This window comes from Podarcis muralis, chromosome 4 (assembly GCF_964188315.1).
Source record: "Podarcis muralis chromosome 4, rPodMur119.hap1.1, whole genome shotgun sequence".
Lineage (NCBI taxonomy): Eukaryota > Metazoa > Chordata > Lepidosauria > Squamata > Lacertidae > Podarcis > Podarcis muralis.
This window is the reverse complement of record NC_135658.1, coordinates 29,443,421-29,467,368: the sequence shown is the minus strand read 5'-3', so window position 1 is coordinate 29,467,368 and position 23,948 is coordinate 29,443,421. Positions and strand designations below refer to the sequence as shown.

At 38.3% G+C, this 23,948-nt stretch overlaps 1 protein-coding gene across 4 annotated transcripts in view; it reads right to left on the bottom strand.

Moving 5' to 3' along the window:
* NBEA (neurobeachin) overlaps positions 1-23,948 on the bottom strand; it is a 361,495-nt gene that overhangs the window by 324,353 nt on the left and 13,194 nt on the right. For all 4 annotated transcript variants that reach the window (XM_028726491.2, XM_077927142.1, XM_028726499.2 and 1 more), the window contains exons 2-8: positions 12,811-13,042; positions 10,879-10,979; positions 10,560-10,655; positions 9,923-10,044; positions 4,170-4,296; positions 2,235-2,354; positions 261-407 (exon numbers count right to left, since the gene is read on the bottom strand). In XM_028726491.2, the coding sequence (XP_028582324.2) occupies positions 261-407; positions 2,235-2,354; positions 4,170-4,296; positions 9,923-10,044; positions 10,560-10,655; positions 10,879-10,979; positions 12,811-13,042 (945 nt within the window). The remainder of the gene's footprint in view (positions 1-260; positions 408-2,234; positions 2,355-4,169; positions 4,297-9,922; positions 10,045-10,559; positions 10,656-10,878; positions 10,980-12,810; positions 13,043-23,948) is intronic.

The window sequence follows — 23,948 nt, the reverse complement described above, 5'->3', positions numbered from 1 at the left end:
GATGTATATATAATTTCACTTAACCTCCCAATATTTTTTATCAATATTCTGCTGCTCTGCTTTATATCTATTCGATTTAGCTTGTGTGTGTGTGCGCACGCACACACACACACACACACACACACACACATTTACATACAGCCATAGTTATAATTTAAGAGAATTAAAAGGATTTCATACAACATTAAGGCAGCTATACAATTGCATTGTACATTTACTTTAGCAGTTATTTTCTAAATTGAAATTATGACAACTACTACCTTATATCCTGGTCCTAACTGATGTATTGCAAATATCTGTGCTGGGTTGAGAGCTTCGGTGAATACATAGACTGCTCCAAGTTGACCACAAAACACTCTATTTGCATCAGCAGTTTCAGATGATCCCAGAAAACATTTATCATAGCTCTGTATTAAAAATGTAAATATTTAGAAAAATGAACAATAAAATGCGGTTTAAGACAGGCAAAGTCAAAATGATACAATGTTTTAAGAATCAGCCATGTAAAAGCTTTTCATTTCCCCACATAAATGCATTGTATTATTTTTTTCAACAAACAATGAATCCATCCTCACTGCATATTGAAAACATATCCCAGACTCCAGATAACCTCACTCAGCATTTTCATGAGCATGGGGGATAAGACCAAAGAGCCCCACATTAGAGGCTCTATGGGGCAAAACTTCATTTCCCAAGCCCCATCCAAGTGGAGGAAAGCACTGCAAACAGTGCATCCAATTTGAATCCTCTGCTTAGAATATCATGTTCAATGGTATAAAAAGCTACCAAGAGATCAAGGACAACACAATCCCACTATGCCTCTCCAGACATCAGTCATCATACATGGAAACCAAAGTGGTATCACGTGTCAATACTGGGTGTGACCCCTCACTGAAATGGATCTAGACAATTAGTCTCATCCCAGAGTGCCTGGAGTTGGTCATTGCCCACCCATTCAAGTACTTTGCACAGGAAGGGGGCAATTTCAACCAGCCAATAGCTGTTCAAGTATTCTGAGTTCAAGAAGAGTTTCTTAAGGAGTGGCCTCACTGATACTTTTCAGACAGTCTGGGATCACTGCACCTCTCTCAGAAAAGTATTAATTACCTTCAGGGCTCAGCCAACAGTCCCGTCCCAGCTAGACATTATCAGCCATGAGCAGCAAAGGTCAATAATGCAAGTGCTCACCAACACCCATTCAAGCACCTTGTCCATGTCCTCTAGTTTTATCAACTGGAACTTGTCCATTAACACCTGACCTGACAGTGCTCTGAAAACCAGCATCACCTGTTACAATAGCAGAGTCTAAGATCCTGTGGATAATAAGCAAGATTATCCTCAAATTGTCTTGCAAATAAATTACAGTAGGCTAGTGAGGGTTTCACCACCTTCTTAGGACAAGAAAATAAAAGGACTCATAAGCTTTGCTGGACAAGACACTAAGGTTCCAATGGTGGCAGAGAATAACTGTTCTTCACTGCCACAAAGTAAGTTTAGCAATGTGCGCACACTTCTGTTCGATTGTATTTGTCTGGCGTCTTCCTCCATTTGCATTTCAGCTATCTTCCAGCTTGTTTCGTTGCATCTCCGGTGTATGCCACATTAAGGCTTGGGCAAGGCACAGTCGGAGAAGGTGTTCAGAGGGCATTTGTGCCAACTTCCCAAGTCATTTTCATGTTTCACAGATTGATTAGGGTTTTGACAAAGTATCCAGACTTGCTAGCTGGAAAAGTCTCCAGAGTTATCCGCAAACCAATTGGATCCATCAGCCTCTGATAGCAGTCTATACTAACAGGTCTTTCACCTCTACAGAGGGGCATCTAAATCTCAGCAGCAGCTGCAGCCCCTACCCATAATTGTGGGAAAAGGGTATTTTATCCTTCTGTCCCTGCGACATTTTCCACCAAGGGAACAATCAAATATTTTCCTTTGCACTGTTGAAAAAAGATGCAGATCCTTGTACATTTACACAAGGGTGGCAAATAGCAATTAGGCTGCAAAAATGGTGCCAGACAAAGCATTTAATTTCCTCTCTCCAGTGTTGTTATTCTATTGAAATCTGAGCCTCCAAAAGGCTTTACTCAATTGAAATAAGTTGTTTGAAGAATGAGAGAACCCTGGACTGAGGAACAATCATTGTCCCTTATTCCTCTCAAAGCAGTTTCTGGAAAGAAATATATTTATGAATTGTATTGTGCATATATTCAGGTATAATATAAAGGGAAGAAACATACATCATTTGTGTTCACATGCCAAGCCATGTCACCATAGGATACAAGCTGACCATTAACATAACAGCGAATTTCACTGTTTCTCCAGCGATTGTAGATGTGTACAATGCTAATCATGTACCACTAGAAAGAAATGGAAAACACAGCATTAACATGAATCAACAATGTTGCAATTTTTAAAATATCACACTTTTAATTCTAATACATTAGATTAGTGTTTTCTTTAAAAAAAAACAAGAGCATTGCAACTGTCCTGTAATAAACAAGTTTCCAGTTACACTGAAATCTTTAGCTATAGTTATAGTTCTCATAGAAATTAAAAATTAAGAAATATTTAAACACAAATGACCTACAAACACAATCTAAACTGAGAATTCACAGACTTCAGGTTCTAGATTACACGTTTAGCTAGAGGTTAACCATGAGAAAAGGCAAACAGAACTTGAAGTTCAGTAGTTCCAAAAATTGTTTTTTATATGAACCACCTGACTGCTAATTTATGACTATTACTACTAAATCACCTAAATTGGTCTGTTTAAAGAGAAACTTGAACCCTAGTAACAATTAGCCTCAATTACCTATATATGAAAAACTTTCCTCATGTGTATATTTTTGCATTATAAGCTTTATATATGCTCCTAACCACTGGTGATTTTCTTTTCCAATTTCCCAATACTTGGGAGTAAGGCATCCCCAATCTACTTAAATCAGTAGGACTCATAACAATATATATAAAAATATTGGTTGTGCTTGGAGCCTTATAAGCATATACTTTGCATGCACATCTTTTTTATTTTAAGTCAAAACAGTAAGAAAAGGGGCTGGACCCCAACAACCCATAATTTACAATATGGCTATAAAGGTCAGTCAAATATTGTGGGGCCTGGCGATGCACATTCCATGTTCACAAAAACTCTTTAGCCCTTAGTTTATTTAAGAACATGTTTTGTAATCAATAAGTTATATTTTAAGTTAAGCATTGCCATACTGTTTTCTTCCACAAGAGGCAGTTCTATAAGAGGTACACTGAATGGTGCCTGAATTACTGGGTTTGTAAAGGGAAGCTAATTTGTTTGGAATTTAGATCTTTTTATTGGGGAAAAATAAATACTGCATTTCATTTAAACCTCATGATATGCTTTATATTCTATTTATTTTTGGCATTTTCAAGTAGATTAGAATATAATCCTAATAGCGATGGAACGCCAGTAATCCTGTTACATGTCACCTTTAAATACTTTTTACCTGCATTCTTTTGAAGACTGGAAATGTCACTGAACAGCAAATATAGGCATACAACAGACACCCAGACCACTACTATGCATTCAAGTTGGAAGGAAGGAATACTAGTATCTATATTTTCCTATTTGTAGAACAGCTAGAATTAAGGTTAAATGTCTTCCCAGCTGTGCTGAAGGTCAAGGTGAAAAACACCTTGAAATGAAGGCCTTCCAGAAATTAAAGCAGCAGCAGCATTTGTTGAAGGACATTTTGGCAAGTCCTTATGCTTGCAAACAATGGTAACCAGGTAACCTGACTATCAATTCACACTACATTTGTGATTGTAGCAAGCTCTCTTAAACCGAATGAGATAGGATTTACAGACTTTGCTTTTTTATTTTATTGAAAATAGTCTGTTCCAATCCATTTTCTTTTTACATTGAAAGCAGAGGAAACTCTTATAAAAAGGCCAAAATAAATGCATAGAAATTTTATTATGTGGAATGTCTGTTTTGACAACCTGTTACATACATTGTGCAACTGATTTGCTGAAGTGCTTCATTTCCAGATTAGTTCAAAATAAAATTAATAATTAGAACAAATTAGCTGTTCTTGAGATTACGTTTATGAGTTTAACCACAATTATATGAAATTAAACTGATTGCAGGGGTATCTGATTATTCCTTGCCATTCATTATATAAGCATTTTGTGCTTACCTTTCGTGGCTGAAAATCATACTTCACACAGTGTTGAAAACCTTTGCCTTTTGACTTCAATGATGTGACTATTAAGCAGTTGCCAACAAAATGAGCAGAATACCCAACGCCTTTGCTAGTGCGAAAACTGAAATAAGAGCATGTTTTTTAAAAAAATATGAGAAAATTACCTTGATCTAGCAAAACCACGACATGCTTAATTTAGATAAAAGTTTAAGAGTTATAACTGACTATTCATGCATTATAATAAGTACGCACTCCACTCCACAGAAACACAGAAAAGTCTTTCAAATGGTCAATTGTTGCTTTAGTTATTTACAATAATGATCAAATCCTGGAATCTAGAATAATGGAAAATAGTTGACTGGCCTTCTGCCACTATCTGCACAATGCGGTATGACATCTTTTCAAATGCTTCAGGCATCTTCTAACTTAATAAACATTTTAAACACTTTGCTATGCTTGTCTTTGCACCAGTTCTGACATACATCACTGACATCCCCTTTTACAGATCAGGAAGTGAAGCTAAGTTTTAAGGACTTTTCTGCTACTATCTCAACAGTCCATGGTAGAGGAGGGATTTGAACGTGCATGACCTTGTTCCAACAATTTGATAATTTGGCAAAACAAGAAGTAGTCAGGTCCTTTACAAAAGAGGGTAGATATATCATTCTGTGTGTTCTGAATCCATTACATTTGCTTTGTTACAAATACATTTTTTCAAGTCTGGGTGGACAAATTTGTTTAAAGCCTTTTCAATCTCACTTTGTTGTGTCTGTTACCATTACTATTCAGTTAAAATTCTAAACAGCTGTTCTACTGAATGGTGTTAATTCAGATTATCAAATTTAACATTGGCTATTATTTCTACCTTTCCATAATCAAAGGCACCAGAAGTAGAAAAGCAAGAGCTCATATGCCTACTTTTCTTGTTTATAATCACTAAAAGATAATCCTCTTGCTTCTATGTGGAGCTTTTTGCTGCTCTTGTCATTTACGTTAAACATTTAGCGCAGTATAATAAAGAAATATATACAAGAGAGCTTTACTAAACAGTTACCATGGGTGCTTTAGTTGAGATTCCTGGATTACATGAGGTTAAACTGAATGACCTTTGGGGTCCCTTCCAATTCTAAAATTCTATGATCACAGGGTAATATCTGACAGTGTGGATCTGCCTTGACGGAATGGCTCTTACTTCCCACCAGCAGCACCCTATGCACCACCAAAATCTGTTCAGGGGAATTGACAGATCCTCTGACGATTTCCAAACATCTTCAAAACTTCACAGTCTTCATAAACTTAAACTGTTAATTTGTTGCAAATTGCAAAAGAATTGCACTTTACTGCTTGTATACAGGCATCCCCTCACTTACTTGTGTTTGACCCATACGCAACCATGTATACGTGCAGCGCTGGGAAATAGATTGGCCACTCCTACCTGTGGCTGAATCCCCACTCCTGTCACTTTGAGGCATGTGTCGGTGCACACCTAGCTGCGGCACCAAACAATAGGTGAAAGCAGGCAGTCAGAGCCGCCACCACCCATGTGCGCTCGCCCATGCACTGTGCAAGTCCCGAGCCACCACCACCACTGCCAGGCCACTCAACCTCAGACAAAAGAGATAGGCAGGCAGGGGGAGGGGACCAGAGCGCATGGGATCAGCACCTGTCCACTGTGCCCCGAAGCACCCCTCAGGGGCACCCGAGTGAATGAGTGACTGACTGCCCAACTAGCCATGCCAGCCCGGGCCAGTGGGAGAGGGAACAAATCCATCTCCAAACCAGGGAGGGCCAGAGTGTGGAGGAGAAATGGGGTGGTGGTGGGAAAGTTTGAGTAGCTAAGCTGATAGGGCAGGCCAAGGGCAACAAGAGCAGCTGGGTCAAAATGGGAAGGGGAGAAGGAAACCAAATAAAGTGAACTACTGCTGCTCAGAAGTCACTCAGGGCCACTACCTGGAAGCGACTGAAGGGAAGGCCAGGGGCAGCAGCCCCAAGTGGAGGGGCAGCAGTCCTGATGATGTACATCTCTCTCCCCCTTCTCCTCCCTGCATGCCCTCACTATTAAAGTGGCATGCTCCCCAATTTATGTGATTTCAATCTGAGAACACAACCCCACGTATGTGGTGGGACACCTGTATAAATTGGGAATCCATATTTTTACGTGCTTATTTAGGGTGTATAGAGTTAACTTGGGAGTTCCAATGTATGCCCTAACGCTCATAAAGCATCTCTCTCTGGGGGCAGGAAACTTAAAAGCTCTAAACTTCCTTTCAGGGAGAAACATGCAACTGAAAAGGGAGGTCTAAAAAAAAGACAGACAGAAGGCAAGTAGATAAATGCAGGAGTCAGCATGATGAGGAAGAAGGGTTGTTTAGGGACTGTTGTTGTTGTTGTTTATTGAATTTATATACCTATATGAGATTTAATCCAAGGAAAGTGAATGTGTTTTAATCTACCTTGCTTTGACAATTTTTCTCCAAACCCCAAAATACCAGTTTTCTATAACTGATTCTTCTCTTTTAAAACTCTGTATTTCTTCATCTTAGTAAACTCATTGTTTTAACCTCCACAGCTGGAGACAGCAATGCTTCTAAACACCATTTGCTTATGGGAGTGCTCATCCTGCTTGACAGATTCCCAGAGGCATCTGGCTGGCCGGTGTGAGAATAGGATGCTGAACTAACTACACCATTGGCCTGATCCTGCAGGGCAAATCTTATGTTCCTATAGTCTCAGGTTCTAAACCCTCTAGCATTTGGAGCTTTAATTTGCTAACTAAGGAGACTTCAGAAACCCCTTGGAGGCTTTTCGATAAGGGACTACCTGTAAATAATTTGGTAGCGGCAAGTACTTCAAAGAGGGAAGGGGAAGGCACAAGAGAGGGGTAAACTGTTGTGGCCGGGTCTCCTTCCCCAGGTGGCCAGGAACTAAAGGTGGCTGGGTCATAGTCATCACTTTAAGCAATTAATGATAAAAGAATGCAACATTTTTAAAAATCACTAGGTTTATATCAGTTGCAGCTCCAACTAGCCATTTAAATATCAAGTTCTGCCACCTCTGATCACATACGAATTGAGGTTTGGAGGAATATTCCTTCATGTTAGATTTTGCTCATTTGAATGAGAGCAGAAACATGTCCTCTGTTCACCTCGAAATATGCTGCAGAAAACTTGACATTCTGCTTTGATTTATTTCCAGACATTTGAACAATCTCACTCCAGGATATGCAGCAAAATCTCTAATTAAATCAATTGTCAACTTGTGAAGAATTCCTGCATGTCAAAATAAGCAGCACCAAAAATGAAGCAAAATGCACCAACCTTATCCCAAGGATTTTTTCATATACAACATTTTCCATGTATAAAGCCACATGAAAATTATGTGCCTTTTATATTGGAAAGCTAGAATATTTTTTGAAAATGTGTGCATGGGTTTACACTCTCCCCGCCCCCCATTACACCCATGTAGGGAAAATGCCAAGTACTAACTAACCCAGATTTCAGGATTGAACTGTCTTGCCTTAAAATTGGTAAATCCCCTCAGCATCAATAGCGCTCCCGAGGACCAGCCTGACACTATGCTCCACTTCAGGACACTATGCTTCCCTTCCCTTTCTTGCCTCGCTATTAGTGTGAGTTCTGTCACAAAACTGTCACACTCACTATCTGTAGAATTTTGAGAATGGTTAGGGATTCTGTCACTCTTTAGATCAAGGTGTGTAAGTATTGTAGGATTTGCTGCCTACTTAAATAGTAATTTTGCTATCTGAAGCAGCATTTATATAGTCTATCACTTACATTTCATGTAATAAACCAATTTTTAAAATTGCTTTTGTGTGAAAAACCTGGGCATCAGGTAAACACATATTCATAACACAGGCACTTCGTTACTCTAGCAAAACATCCAAAACTTATTGGTAGTGTGTGTATGAATTCACATAAGTGCTGGATACACAAGTGGGTTCAGCCACATACACTGTAACAGAGCCACCATCCTCCAAAAGTTCAAACTTAGTATATTGGGCTTCATCCGGTCCACCACTGCATTAAGGCACCAGTCCAGGAATTTCACAGCCACTCCTGATTCGAATGTTATGGAGAAATAGAACTGTGTTTCATCAGTATACCTATGGCACCATGCTGCAAAACTCCTAATGATCACTCCAAATGGCTTCATATAGATGTTAAATAACTCTTGGGACATAATGGTGCCCTGAGCAACCCCACGGAATAAGCGCCAGGAGCTCAAAGAATGCTCCTCCAATGTTACTGTGTGGACTTGAATATGCAGATAGGAAAGGAAGCACTATAGTACAATAACCATCACACTCAGTCAATTATGAAGAATACTATGGTCAATGGTAAGAGTAGCAAGGTCACTGTAGCAATTCCCCCTGTCTATCTCCTGATACAAGTCATCCATCAGGGCAACCAATGCCAAACTGATCTTAAAACTAGGCCTAAACCTAGACTGAAGGGGTTCCAGATAATCATTATCCTTCAGGAACACCTGCAGTTGTTCTGCCACTACTCTCTCTACAACCTCCCCCCGCAAACACGATATTGGAAAATGCTTGGTAGTTATTTCATACCAATGGGTCCAGTGTGGGCTTTTTAAGTAGCAGCCACACCACTGCCTCTTTAAGGGTGGCTGCTACCCCCACATCACACAATAATGTATTCACAACACCCTGGACCTACTCAACCACGCCACTCCAGCTAGCTTAAATCAGTCAGGAAGGGAAGTAGTCCAGAGAGCATGTGGTTGGATCAAGTATCCAAGTATCCTATCCACATCATCAGACAGGATAGTTCGAATGAAATGATCTCATAACATTGGAACAAAAGCAGCAATGGACACCTCTACTGGATTTGCTGTGTTAGTGGCATATAAGACACTATGAAGTCCAACAACTTTGTCCTCAGAGTCTTGCAAGGAACTTGACTGAATCACAGTTTGGAAATCCTATAGGTGACAACAGCCACATATTTTTTATAAAAAGAAGACTTCTGATCCTTAAAATAACTGGCACCAAATTGCTCTTTGTCAGGGCCACTTCACATATTACACTGTAAAAACTATGAGTTGCATGCACATTTCTCAGGGAGCCAGAGGCTACTTCTAAGATCCAATTCCTGGCATGCAAATCTATGCAGCATATACACATATTCAATAAAGTGTTTTTCAACAACACATTTACTTTTTCGTAATCTAAGATTGTTATTTTATAAAATCTTGCAAAATGGGCCTTTAAAAAGTTCAGGTGGAAATTCAGATGGACAAAATTTAAGTCTCGTTAATTATTCAGGTTTTTCTTTCAAGTACATGACACTCTTAAAACCTATACTTCACCATACAAATAGATGCTAATGAACTGTATGCTAATTCAAGACAGAAATCTAGAAGTCATAAATGCATTTGGATACAGAATTTGATTCCTGCAGAGGTGAAAAGCATGAAGGGTATCACAGGCCTGGAACAGGAATGACGTATCGAAATATCTACATTTCTCAACTTTTGATAACACGTTTATTTTCATTATGAATGCAACATGGGACAACATTTTATATTAGCTTAATGAAAATGCTGAAAGTTCAATGAAAATCGTATAAAATTATGTGCAGCCAAGGTTCATCCTCCATTCCACCTATTGGCTATTGATGATCTAAGTAACAAATCACTTCAATAAATATTAAAAATGAACTCATTAAAATTTCTATTTCAAAAATAGAAACATTGATTTTACTTACCAATAGAGATACGGTTTATCCTTATCTACATTAATATTGTTCAATGGATCCATGCGAAACCAAGTGTTAAGCGTAAACCCATTTTGATAAGGCCACTTGGCAATAGGAGGCAATGCAATTGCCTAAAAAAGAGTAAAACAACAACAACATATATTGTGCTAGAATGCTAAATTACATTTTTAGGCAATAAAACTATTTCTAATCTCACTACGAGCAAATCTGCATATCCCACCATCACACACCTTAATACTAGAATAATGAGTTAGAGGCGACAACAGGACTTTAAAACCAATTGGTCAACAACTTTAGTCAGGGCTTACTCTTTTTCACCCCCTTTTTTTTTTTTTAATATGGTAAGAACATACCAAACAATGGCATGGCGTAATAGAGGAGTGGAGCCCACAGTAGTTCCTAACACAAACTATTTTACTGGGTAAAGTATATTAAAAGGAATCTTTATCGCAAGTGATATAGTACAGAAAAATAGTACTATTATATGTAGAATATTTATCAAATAAATTTCCTCAAAGACTGCAAAATACATTTGCCCAATAGATAAGGATTTCATTTCTTATTTCTTATGAATTTTAAACTTTTAATTTTCATTTAGGAAAGATAGATATTGTTTCAAACTTACTGCAGCACTGCAGCCTGGGAAGTTGAAAAAAGTGTCAGGACCATGTCTCTGTGGCATCTGATTAAGGACTGACAAGAGCTTGACTGCATGTCTAGGCTGTCAAAAACAACACAATTGTGGAACTGTAAAATACAACCACCTGATAATGATTATCTTTGCAATGCATTAGCTATTTGCAAGTTTCCTAACAAGACTAGAAAATAATTCTGCAAGCAGTTAGCAAAACCAATATTTAAAACAGAGACAAACTTTTAATTTCACAGAAATCTATGGACAAATAAAATAAATCACACACATCATTGCACCAGATACAGCTTACCCATATTCCATTTTCACCACGAAGCATGCTGAACAAAAGTTTCAACTCCTTGACAGTGATGCTGTAGCTGGCAAGTACCCCCAACATGTCTACGAGAAGATCTTCAAAGAAAAATAAAAGTACACTAGAATTTGTTCAAATGTTGTTCAACCTAGATTTTAAAATCAAAATTTCGAAATGCTAGCTTCCCCAACCCTTAATACTGCCTCCAGCTATAAAACTCATACTACCATTACATGCTATTAATAAAATGAACAAAATGTTAGAATGTTCTCTTATCTAGTTTCTATTTTAATATGTTGTTCACCATTTGGGGGCACCTCAGGTCAAAAAGCTATTTGTTTATAAAACTTTATTCCTATTACCCCCTAAGAAACAGAAGATACAGTAGAACCTCGGGTTGCGAACGTGATCCGTGCAGGAGGAATGTTCGCAACCTGCAGCGTTCACAACATACAGCACTGCGTCTGCACACACGTGGGTCGCGGTTCAGTGCTTTTGTGAATGCGCGAGCGCCGAAACCCAGAAGTAACCCACTCTGGTACTTCCTGGTTCGGCGTAGTGCGCAACCCGAAAACACATAACCTGAAACGTCTGTAACCCGAGATAACACTGTATATCAAGCTGGAAGATTATTTATCCTTCCTTTCCTGTGACTACTAATATAGACCCTCCAGTACAGATCCTCAAAGTCTATATTTCAAGGCATGCGGGTTACGCTGTGGTCTAAACCACTGAGCCTTTTGGGCTTGCCAATCAGCTGTCTGAATCCCCGCAACAGGGTGAGCTCCCACTGCTCTGTCCCAGCTCCTGCCAACCTAGCAATTCAAAAGCATGCCAGTGCAAGTACATAAATAGGTACCGCTGCCGCGGGAAAGTAAACAGCGTTTCCGTGCACTCTGGTTTCCGTCACTGTGTTCCATTGCACCAGAAGTGGTTTGGTTATGCTGGCCACATGACCCAGGGTTTGTAGGGAACATCATTCCACAATTTAGTCTACTTCACATAATTGTGTGGGAAAGGGAAAATTCAACATGCAGTTGCTATTTTTTATTAGCCACAAAAGATACTACAGTGGTACCTCGGTTTACGAACTTAATCCGTTCCAGAAGCCCGTTCTTAAACCAAAGCTGTGCTTAAACCGAGGTGCGCTTTCCCTAATGAGGTCTCCCGCCGCCAGTGCCCTTCCACCGTTCGGCTTCCAATCATAGACTGAGGTAAAGTTTGCTAACGGGAACACTACTTCCGGTTTTACGGAGTTCGTATACCGAATAGTTTGTAAACAGGGCTGTTCTTAAACCAAGGTACCACCGTACTGGCCATTCAACTGCACATTGCAGGAACAAACCTTGGTTACTGCTCATGATTTGTTTGCAGACACAAAGAACTATCCCAGGTTCATATGACATGACAAGTCAGACTCCATCTTATTGTGTCCCCAGTGTGGTAGCAGGACAGGTTGGGGCAGGAATAGCCACAGGAACTTTAGAGCAGTGTACCCCAACATTACAGTGTGTTTTAAACTGTGGTTTAATGTGATTTGTAAACCAGGTCACTTTTTCATTGCCTCCATTAACTAGAGGAAGTGCAGATAGAGAAATAATGGTTTATTAGGATTTTGTTATATTAATTAGTGACAGACACAAGTTCCAATTCAATATCCCGCCCCCCAGGTCAAATCTGCATTACTGCAATTAAGAAATATGAATTCTTCACTAATTTCCTGGTAAAAGGTATAAAAAGCTACAATTGAGTTGAGTAGGGTGCCACTTTCATGGTAGTTTGCTCACTGACTAACTAGGGTAATATGTGCCTTTGTTACAAAATTACTATAACCCCCCTCCACGAATTCAGATGATAGCTGAGATTAAGCACTACATCCACAGTGTTCAGAAATATTTAGATTCTACTCATCAGTTTGGTGGTTTATACCTGCGATCATGTCATCCACAGTACTCATCTTCAGTAGCACTTGCTCAATTAAACCAACTTCTGTGCTGGTCTGTAAATTGCGGACACTTTTACGAAGGATGGCGGTGAACATACTCCAAATTTCTGCTTGACATGTTACATCACAGTGTTCTAAAAGTTCTGACATGCATGTTATACTTTCTGCATCTTGGATTATAAAGTTCATCTCTAGATCGAATTCTCCACCAACCAGCTGAAAACAAACACACAGAAAAAGAGTAAATGTTTATTTACTTACTAAGCAGTTTTCAAGAAGATTCAGGCACACTACCAAAATCACTCTTAATGCTTACTAAACACTTTGTGACCTATACAAATTGGTCTACTTTGCTAGGGCTATCTGTGTTTCCTTTTTCTGCTGGCATTCTGAAAAGGCAAGCGGAGAAGCAGCCAGAACATGACGACAGTTTTCACTTTGTTGTGTTAGTATTCTTCATTGGCGATCACTCGTAGCCAAGTAAGATTGTCTTCCATGAACACTTAGTATTATGCTGAGAATCAGACATATTTAGGGCCAACCCTTTCAGGAAACTGAGCTGTGGCAGCTCTGTGAGATGGCAGATTTTTTTATGCTATTAAATGGCAAAAAACTGTCATTCATATCCAGTATTTCCATTTCATTTACAGAAGGAGTTTCCTTCATCACAGGAAAGGTTCATTCAATGGAGGAAGACTCCTTCTCCTGAAGGAAGAGAATTATTGCATCCAACAGTATTGGTTAATGCATCACTTGGATCATCCTTGCACATGCCCCTCACAGTAATTGGAAATATTCAAAGAAGCATTCTAAAATACAATGTGAATAACAGTAAAGAATTTTGGTCAATGGAAGTCAACAAACATACAATTTTACACAGTCATTAATCCAGAAATATGCAAACCAAACTTAAGGAAATAAGTGGCATATCAGGCACCATCAAGCAAAACATTATATTGGTGTTAAAAATGCCACACATAAATTTTCCAGAATTATAGAAAAAATAGTCCAAGACACTCATAAAATCTACCACACCAAACAAAATAATTCAGTTTTACTAAGCATTAAATCTGTCATATCAGAAAAAAGGAATCGTTTCCTTATATATGTCACTCTAATAAAGCTATTATAAACAGTGAGGGAGGGGAGACAACAAAATTATCTGTAAACATTGAGCTTAGATAACTGTAGTAATTCAAATATCTATTAGCAGACAGTAAATTATAAGCATCAGCACTTTCTATAGCAGCTCAAACACATTAAAAAAATTGTTCTTCTCTATCTAGTGTAATAAATTCATCTTCTGCTTTAAATCTTTGAATTTTATTTTTATTGTTGATTAAACATGAAGTGTCTGATTTATAACCATTTCTGGTAACTATTAAGTCTTCTGAATCAGTAACCTGTGCTTGAATAAAGTCATATAATTTTGTTCAACAGTTCTTTAATTAGAGAATATAATGATCAAACAATTTCTAGTTTGAAATCAGACCCAACTTGATCTATGGAAACTCCAACTTGCTTTACATCATAAGTAAAAAGTAATTACTAAGTACAATTAATTATTCTGCAACTTGCTAGTCCTTCAGGATGGCTCACACATATGTATTCATAAATACAAACACTGACAATCTCTTAGGTAGGTATACATGCCTATAGTTGAAAGAGTAAACCCATTGAAATTCATGGACCTAAGTTAGTCATGTTCGTTAACATCCATGATTCTACTCTGAGTAGGACTAGCATTGGATACAACCCAGAGACCCGAATCTTGCAAGTGAACATATACCCCAACCTCCATGAAATGCTATATACTAAATTTATGTAAAGCCTGTAGGAATGTTTGAGTCAACCTGTAGAGGTTCCCAAGCCAACAGCTTTAGGGTTCAAAATTCATGGGAAAACACACAACAACACAAACACGTAGAGCAGAGTTTTCCAAACTGCGTGTCGTGACACATTAATGTGTCAGCTGAAGTATGTAGGTGTGTCTTGTGGACGCTCCCCGCACTCCTCCCGGGGCTGGAAAGGGGTTAGTTTAACCTTCAGTTTCCTAGTAAAACTGAATTACTGTATTGCGAAATGATGCATGTCACCAACATGAAAAATTTGGAAAGCTCTGATGTAGAGATTCCAGGCAAGGAACCAATAAGCAAAAGTGTGCTGTTCAAAAGAACAAGGGTTCATTGAAACTGCATTCTCATGGAAAAATAAATATGCAAAATATAGTTTTCATTAACATACCCAATGGTTGTATGAAATAAATTTCAAAAGTATGTCTAATAATGTATACAACATATTTTGATAAGGTAAATCTCTGGCCGACACATTGCTAACATAAAAACAAACCCATGTGTACATATAATGTAGAAGTAGCCCATTTTAGTTCATTAAAGGCTATTTTCAACTGTATAACACAAATTTAAAAATATTTTTTTTTACTGCTTTAGATTGGTAATCCATCAAACCCAGCATTCTACCTCTAACAGACAGAACAATGTCAGAAAGCATAATCAATTTACAAATTGTTTATTTCTCAGCAGGCATTAAACTCCTTTAGAGGTGTCCTTCAAAACTGCTCTGGGATAAATGAATTGTGGATTCTGAGTTGAGAAATTTACATCTGAGGTAATTCATGGCACAATCTCAGTAAGTGGTTGATTCTTGGAGAAAGCTTCCTGCTCCAAAATAAAGGCATCACACCATGTTACTGACCTTTAAAAGAATCAAAACTTTAACTGAAAGGCATCACTTGCTAATCTTGTTTTGACTTCTCATTGCATGTATGCTCTGCTCTTAAGCAGAATTAACTCCATCTTATTTTATTATTTACAGGACTATTCAAACATCTGGGGTGTACAGGGTGCTGGGGAGTGGAGGACAAGTCATCCTGGGGTATTTGTACACCTTTGGTACCCCACCCTGCACTCAACTCTCTGTGGCTCCTAGAAGTGGTCAGCATGTGACAGCAACCACATCCCAAGAACAACTTCGACTGCCCAGCTAAACCAAGTGAGGGTAGCCAATGAGTTTCAAATCCTCAGTGAGTTAGGCACTTCCCTGCATGCAAAGACAGACTCCAGCAGATTTAGCGGATGAGATGAGTAGTGGGTCCAACGGTCAAGAAGGCAGTTTCTCCACCTGCTGTATAGGGAAGTGAGGGGCAGATGGGGCTTGTCAACCTGGGAAAGGAGCCCATCTAGGAAAGGAAAACTCTGGTCCTAAACCTCTGCTGCCTTGTGGGATATCTTTGGGAGAAGAAAAGGCTAATGAGTATACCCTACAGCAGGCATGGTCAAACTTGGCCCTCCAGCTGTTTTGCGACTACAACTGCCACCATCCCTAGCTAACAGGACCAGTGGTCAGGCATGATGAGAATTGTAGTCCCAAAACAGCTGGAGGGCCAAGTTTGGCCATGCCTGCCCTACACAAATCTAGAGTGGAATTGCTAAGACGGTTCTATGACACCTTGTACGCCTCCTTCTGAAAACTCCTGCAGCCAAGCTGCTGCCAAACGTATTGCTTTTCTTTTTCTTTTTTTGGACCACATCGGTAAGGCCAAGAGGGGGGTCATGTCATAGGGGCAGCCCAGAACTTCCATACACTGCCCAGGCTTGCCCTCCAGGTAGGTCACTTAAGTGCTGCAAATGTTGTGGTCTGACTTCACCCCTGTGGGCACACTTCACTGTCTCTCAAGACAGACGGATGCCAAATATTTACTAAAATATGGTGACATGGTTTGTGTTAGTATATAAAAGCTCTCAAATTTGTTCACTACTTGTAACTAGGATTGTCAACAGAAGCTTTAATATTACACATATGAAGCCCAAACTAAAGGATCTCTAGCACCCTCATAAGCAGTCATGTTTCAATATTCAACAACAGTTCCTAATAGCCTTCTCTTTCTTAAACTATAGAGGAACAAAATGTATTTTTCATATTACCCAGACAATTTATTTTTGACTGTATACACCACATATTTGATATACTGAAACCACTGCACATGGAAATTTGACAGACCTTCATAATTTAGCAAGACCATTCATGTTAAATGCCAAAACTTACAAGAGTAATAATTAGTACTAACAAGATCTTTACTTAATTAGCTGCGTGCCTTTAACATATTTGACTTAGCCATTATCTCAGTCTGACTTTACCTTATAGGGGTGTTGTGAGGGTACTACTGCAACTGTTTTAAACCATGGGTTATATGAGTTCTAAACTGAATCCGAACCAGTAACCTGGCCACTGCATTTTGGACCAGATGAGGCTTTCAGGGCACATCCATTTGGAGCAGGTTTCAACAGTCTAATATAGAGAATGCAGCACTCCTGACCACCATGGCTGCCTAAGCCTCCAGTGATAATCCTGGATCTATGAGCACGCCCAACTATGAAACTGTTCCTTCTAGAGAAGATCAACCCATTCAAAACAGGTAATCTCTCTACCTCCCAGAGTGGAGTACTCGGAACACATAATATTTATGGGTTTCATATCTGCAACCTGAGCTTAACTGGAGAAAGGGGATGATTGATAAAGGTAAGTACTGAATGGAGACGGGGCAGGTGTGGAAATAAATAGAGCGGTCAGGCTAATTGGACCTCTGCATAATTTGGAAAATACTTCTCTTTTTACCAGTCATGGACTTTCTACAAAATGCATAACTCTAATGAACACCCAGCATAGTAAACTTCTCCCTTCTAGCCAGAAACGTATCAGCTTTGTCTCTTGGGATACTTTGCTAGAACAGGACTGGAAAATGCCAAGCTTTGAAGGCTCTGGTCATTCTTGGAAAGTAAGGCCCAGAAGGTCCTGCTGGGAGACAGCTACCCTACTCCACCACATTTCGCCTATGAAATTCCACTATTTTCCTTCCTGTTTTGAATGCCATCAACATCTACATAAAGCCATTGGAGGTGATTTGGGCTGAATAGTCACATGAATGCTAAAGACAGTCTGTGCTGCATCCCACTTTCTCATTTTTATTTGCTCCTAGGGAGACTACAAATGCTCAGAAGCAGTATTTGTAGGCAGTGATGGACTAGATGGGAGTGAACAAACTGAATCCAGTTTAATCTACCAGGCAGCAAAGATATGACTCTTATCAAAGGGAAGGTCAGTTTTGAATGTGATTATGTAGTTAGTTATCTTTGCAGTTCCTGAGAAGTGTTTGCTGAGCTATACTGTATTGTGTTGTTTTTGTTCAACTGTGTTTTAATTGTTTAATGGGTTGTTAGCTGCACAAGGGTCACATAACATCATTTATATAGCAGGGAACAGATCTGCCACGTCTCAGGCAACTCACTTTTTGAACTGCAAGAATACAAGAGCATATGTGACAACATAGGGGCATAAAACTTGTGAAAAGGGCCTAACACAAAGGGAAGACGTTGCACAATTTTAACCAAGGAAAGGTTGAATGAAGAAAAGGCAACAGCACAATCCCATATAAAGTCACGTGTGTGTTATATGCAGGTCTGCCTCTCAAAAATGTACGCTAGATCAGAACACAGAAGCTATGCGGCAAACAGGAGCCAACCCTATAGAATGCTATCTCTGAAGCACCGTCACCAGCTGCTGCTTGAAACATAACTTAAGTGCTTACTAATAAAAACTTAGTGCTTACCAATTAAAACTCTTCAAAATCCTATGCATCAAGGTCTTCATCAGAGACCCTAGTGCTGCTGCACTCCAACGTTAGATACCTACTACCTGGTCACAGGTGAAAGGGCCTTCGGAGTTGTGGCACACCATCAGAATGCTCTTCCTCAGAAACCTCACTTGGAGCCTCTTCTTATGCCACCACAGTCTCAGACAATCACTACTTAATTTTCTGGACCTTTATAAAATCTGTTTGGTTTCAGTCCTCTGCTGTTTTAACTATGTTGCTGGTGTTTGATACATTGCTTAAACTCTTGATATTGATCAATTGTTCACTAACCTAGATGTCAGAGAATATAAATCTTTTTAAATAAAGTAGAATTTGGGTTTTAAAAAGAACCTATTACACAATTTCTTTAGTATAGTTGCCTTCTGGACAGATAAAGAATTAACTTTGGAGTCTGTACAGTCTAAGTAAATGTTACTTATGAACACTACTAAATTCCTGGCTATTAATATTTCAACTGTCTATAGAAGAACAGAAAATGCATTTTAAAAAACAAACTCTTAAAACAGACGTAAGATGGATGATTTAATTTTTAAAGTTCAGTGTATATTATTTGACCTATAAACACCAAGCAGATTTAAGTCAGAACTCAAAAATACAAATCACTACGAATATGGAAGTCTTACTTATGGTATTGCATGCAGTACCTACACAGGGGAATTTCTGCTTTTGTAATGTTGGTATCAATTATCAAAATTACCACAGAATAGTGGATAAACATTACCCAGTGCACATCAAGCCTATTTTTGTAGCAGCACGGTTGAACAGACAAAGCTTAAGACTTTTTCCCTCTGTAGTCCCTTGCAGAATAAGGCAAGCAAAAGTTCAGTGTAAATGATATTCAACTATATAAATAGAAATATGGAAACATGAAAACCTGTCTGGGTTTACTCTTTTGTTTAAACAAATAATGTTTGAAATCCCTCGGCATGCTGATGCAACTCTCCTGAGATGTCTGAGATCAGATGATATTAAGGAACTAACAGGAACTATTACTACAAGTAATAGGAGGATTTTAGGATTGCGTATTATATGTAATATGAAAGTCAAATCCAGTTATCAATAAACCAGTAATTATACATTTACACAAATTCATTTATATTAGCTTTCTAGTCTAAAGGCATCCTTTGCTGCACTGGAGTAAAAGTGTAAAGTTCATACATTTAGGATTTCAGACATCTGGCATGTTTCTGAAATAAAAAGAAAAATGGAATAGAAAAATTCCAAACAGTAATTCTTTCATTAAGATGCAATATCTATTATAAGAGAATGGAGGGCCCAATATGCAGCTAGAGTTGGGAAGGATTCTTGCTTGCTCTACATTTTGGAGCAAATCTTCTCATTTTGCTCCTCAAGAACCATACATAGCAGACTGATTTGCAGATTAAGCATAATCAGTGGACTGAAGTGACCATGTGTCTGCACTGTACAAGGACATAATACGGAAAAGAAAATATAAGATGGGTAGCCATCTTTTTTCTGTATAATTCTCAAGAAAGGGACTGAATGTTATGACATGCATTCAATTCCTGGAAACATTTTAAAAGGTAAAATGTCTTTTTTCCCTCATGGCAGGTGAGGTAACCGCTCAAAGCAGCTTACAACATTTTAAAAGTGGAAGGAAGAAACTACCCTCATACATACTTTGTTTTTAAGGCAGATTTTGAATTATTTTTATTTCATAATTTATTTCATAAAATTTCTATACCACGATGGTAGAAGAACCTCAAAGTAGTTTTCTGTCCAAAACCAATTTGTTTGATGGAACAAAACCAGCTTGGGGCAGATATATGATCTCTCTATCTCTGTGTGCAGCTGATCAAGTTTTAATGAAACCACCAATCCATGACAAATTTTCAAACAGAAACTTAGCAATCTTTCATGACAATGAACTCCATATTAGCCTCCATTTCTTCATTTTGTGCAGCTATGGGCCTTCCACTTTTTGGATCATCTCCATGGCTATCTCTGTACCCTGTGTAATGTTCAGCTGCCCAATTTTCAATTGTGGGGAATGACAGAGAAGATCTATGATAAACATTCCAGCTAAGGACAAACATCCATTGTCAATATCTATTTACACCTTCTTTTATAAAAATATAGAGGTGTATTCAATTACTGCCCCTCAACTGATGGAACACTCTTTGATCCAATGGAGCCTTCCATCAATGAACAAATTCCTCTTTTTCCTACAGACCTTCATGCTGTTCTAAAGTGTTTGGATAAGATGGGGAGGGGTGGAAGGGTGGAAGAAGAATAACAAATCACCCTCAAATCATCATTATTGACTTTCATCAAGAATTAAAAACATTCCTGTTTGCTCCAGCATTTACTGTCTGAAAGATAATGTTCCTGCAAACTGCAAAATCATTGTCTGAGATAATGATATTGTTTTGAGGGGGGTGCAATCTTTATGTTGTGTTTGTCATCCCGGGCTCCTTTGGGAAGGGTGGGTTATTAAGTGGATTACAAATAAATAAATGAATTTCATACAACCCATCATATTTTATTATCCTCTTCCCTCTGTTGAATTCAGATTAATGGCTGAAAGTAGTATTTCTTACATTGGGTTCATGAGTAACAGATTAACAAAAGTTAGTTTAGAAAGTTGAATTATGAAGAGTTGAGATTCAAGTTTTTAACCCTGCTGTTCATTTAAACAGTGGTTTCCCCAACTACCATAGTCTCCAGATTAACTAACTCACCATAAGTGGTTCAGTTTAAAATGATCAGTCACCCTGTGGTTTCTTTGGCTCCTCTTTACTGTAACCTTAGCCATAAAGGCACTAATGTTCCAGGGGTCTGAATACTGGAAATAATTTGGTCTGCAAAGTGCAGCTAGAAATGTTTGCAGTATAAGAGCTGTGAATAATCAAGTGACAAGGCAAATTACCATAGAAGAAAAGCATAAGGTTACTAGAAATCATGCACTGGGAGTGTACATTTCCATCAAACCAGCAGTCCTAAAGCCTTGATGGTGGTGGTGGTGGTGAGCGTGAAAGAAAGTAGGGTTACTTCTCTACATCTCCTTCAGAACTGGCTGACTGGGGTGAGGTATTTATGTTTAGTCTTACTTTTAGAATCAAACCCTCAGAACCAGGCTATCAACAGTGCTACAATGTTAAACAGTATGTTACAATATAGAGGAAGAACACCTGACTAACTGAGATTATTATTTTAAACAACTCTAAAGAATTTAATTAGAAAAAAAAGAAGAATTTAATTAGAGCTGGTGTGCTGCAGTGACCAAAATGCCCTACTTGGGAGCCCCAGGTTCACATTCCTAAGCCACTGTGAGAACATAGTGGGTGACAAGAAAACTATGTAATGCCACCCCAAGGTCTTTGGAAGACGGGAGAAGACATAAACATAATGATTTTTAATAATTTATTATTTTAAGTTATTTAGTTTTATTGAAAGATTACCTTTCTGTCTGAGTTATATCCAATGGTGTTGGTCAGCAGATGGCAAGGCTTCTGACAGCAAAAGAAGGGAAACCATTTCCATGATTCTTACCCACTCTGCATCCACCCACTAGGGCAGCCTTTCTCAACCTGTGGGTCCCCAGATCTTGTTGAACTACAACTCCCATCACCCCAAGTGAGCAAGGCCAGAGCTCAGGGATGATGGGAGTTGTAGTCCAACATCTGGGGACCCACAGGTTGAGAACTTCTGCACTAGAGGGTTGGAGGACCCTCTAAAGCAGATTTAGGGGCACAGGGGAAATGCTGGAAGCATACTGCCTATATTCTGCAATAGTAAAATCCTTTGTACATTTCCAAGATCACTTACTTAAAAACTAAGGCTGCAGAATCCTCTGCGCACTTATTTGGAAAAGTCCTCTTGAACAAAGTGAGACATATTATATGTATATGGACACCCACAATAATGCATACATCACTGCAGGCATGTGCAGAGCATGTCTAAGGCTCGGTGCAGGAGTCTTGTTAGAATAAAGTTATAAACTGAAACAGTTTATAACTGTCATAAACTCAAACCAGCTGGTCCCTGGCAGGGCCCCCCAGCCAGCTTAGCCCTCTGAGGCCTGGGGCAAGTGCACCTAGCTGCCCCCACCCTGCACTGGCCTGCATGACTGTCACTGAAACTGTTATAAGTCCTTTAAAGAAATCTGCACTCATCATATAACCACATATAGACAGTTACATGTTTACATTCAATTCATGTTTTATTTTAAATCAGATTTTTGAAAGGAAACACACAATTGTTTTTTTAAACGATAAAAATCTGTTTAATTGTTTTATATCAATACTTTTCTAATTTTTTTATAAACTATTATCTTCCTTGGAACTCAGGTCAGATTGAAGAAATATAATAGAAATCTAACAGTGATTTACTGCTTAATACTACTCTTATTTCTGATTAAATCAGGAAATCTTGATACAAATGCACATCAACTTCTGCTACTCAGGTAACTTTAGCTATGGTTTACAAGAGAGTCTGAAAGCCAACAGAGGCTGCTAATCAGATGTAGTCCTTGCTAAATAGTATTAACATGACATTATCACATGGATTTATTCTGTTTTAACATTAAGTTAATGCATGCTTAGGAATGTGGTCTCAAAAACTTTCATATGTAACAAACTGAAGCTCATGAACAGAAGCTGTTTTGTCAGTTCACTGTATTATGAATCCTAAATGCTTCAAAAATACACTAAACATATTAAAGACCAAATGCATGTTTTCATACCTCAAAACTAAAATGAAAATACTAATATAATATATAATATTAACAAAATACTTCAAGTTTTTAAACATCACAATCAGGATTTTATGTGGCTAGACTATCTCTGATCCTACTTATGTGCTTAAATCACATGATCAAGCTCAGAATGCAAAGGTTAATAATAATACCTTGTGTTGCTTAAGTTTTTGTTCACTGTGGACTGACAAAGTTGATAGCCCAAATCTAACCTAGACTGACTAAATACACTGCACAATTGCAACAGGAATTCAACAACTACTTTAAACAATATGCAGTCCACACTTCATTAAAGAGAATAAAGGAAGATTCCTACATCAGCTAAAAACTAGAGGAGGAGTTTATGTAGACAATATAATTACCCAAATGGGAATTTATCAAGGCCACCCATGCAACCATTAATGATGCTCAAAATACCCTGAGGTTTAATTAGTACAATCGCTTTAAAAAAGTAAAAGAGAATACATATTACACATATGTAATATAAGTCATAAATTACCACCAAAATTTGGCAAACTAGAGATTTGAATTATTCTTCATTTAATCTAAACTAGAGGTAAATTTTTTTCAATATTCTACAGTTTTGTTTTTGGTCTCATTTCACCAAGTTGCATGTAATATGTAAATAAAGTCTCTCAACAAAGTAAAACTACATCATGGAACTCATTAGTTTTGCATATTTATAGTATAAAACAGTTTAGGGAATTTCCTAATATGCAGATTTGAAAATAGCA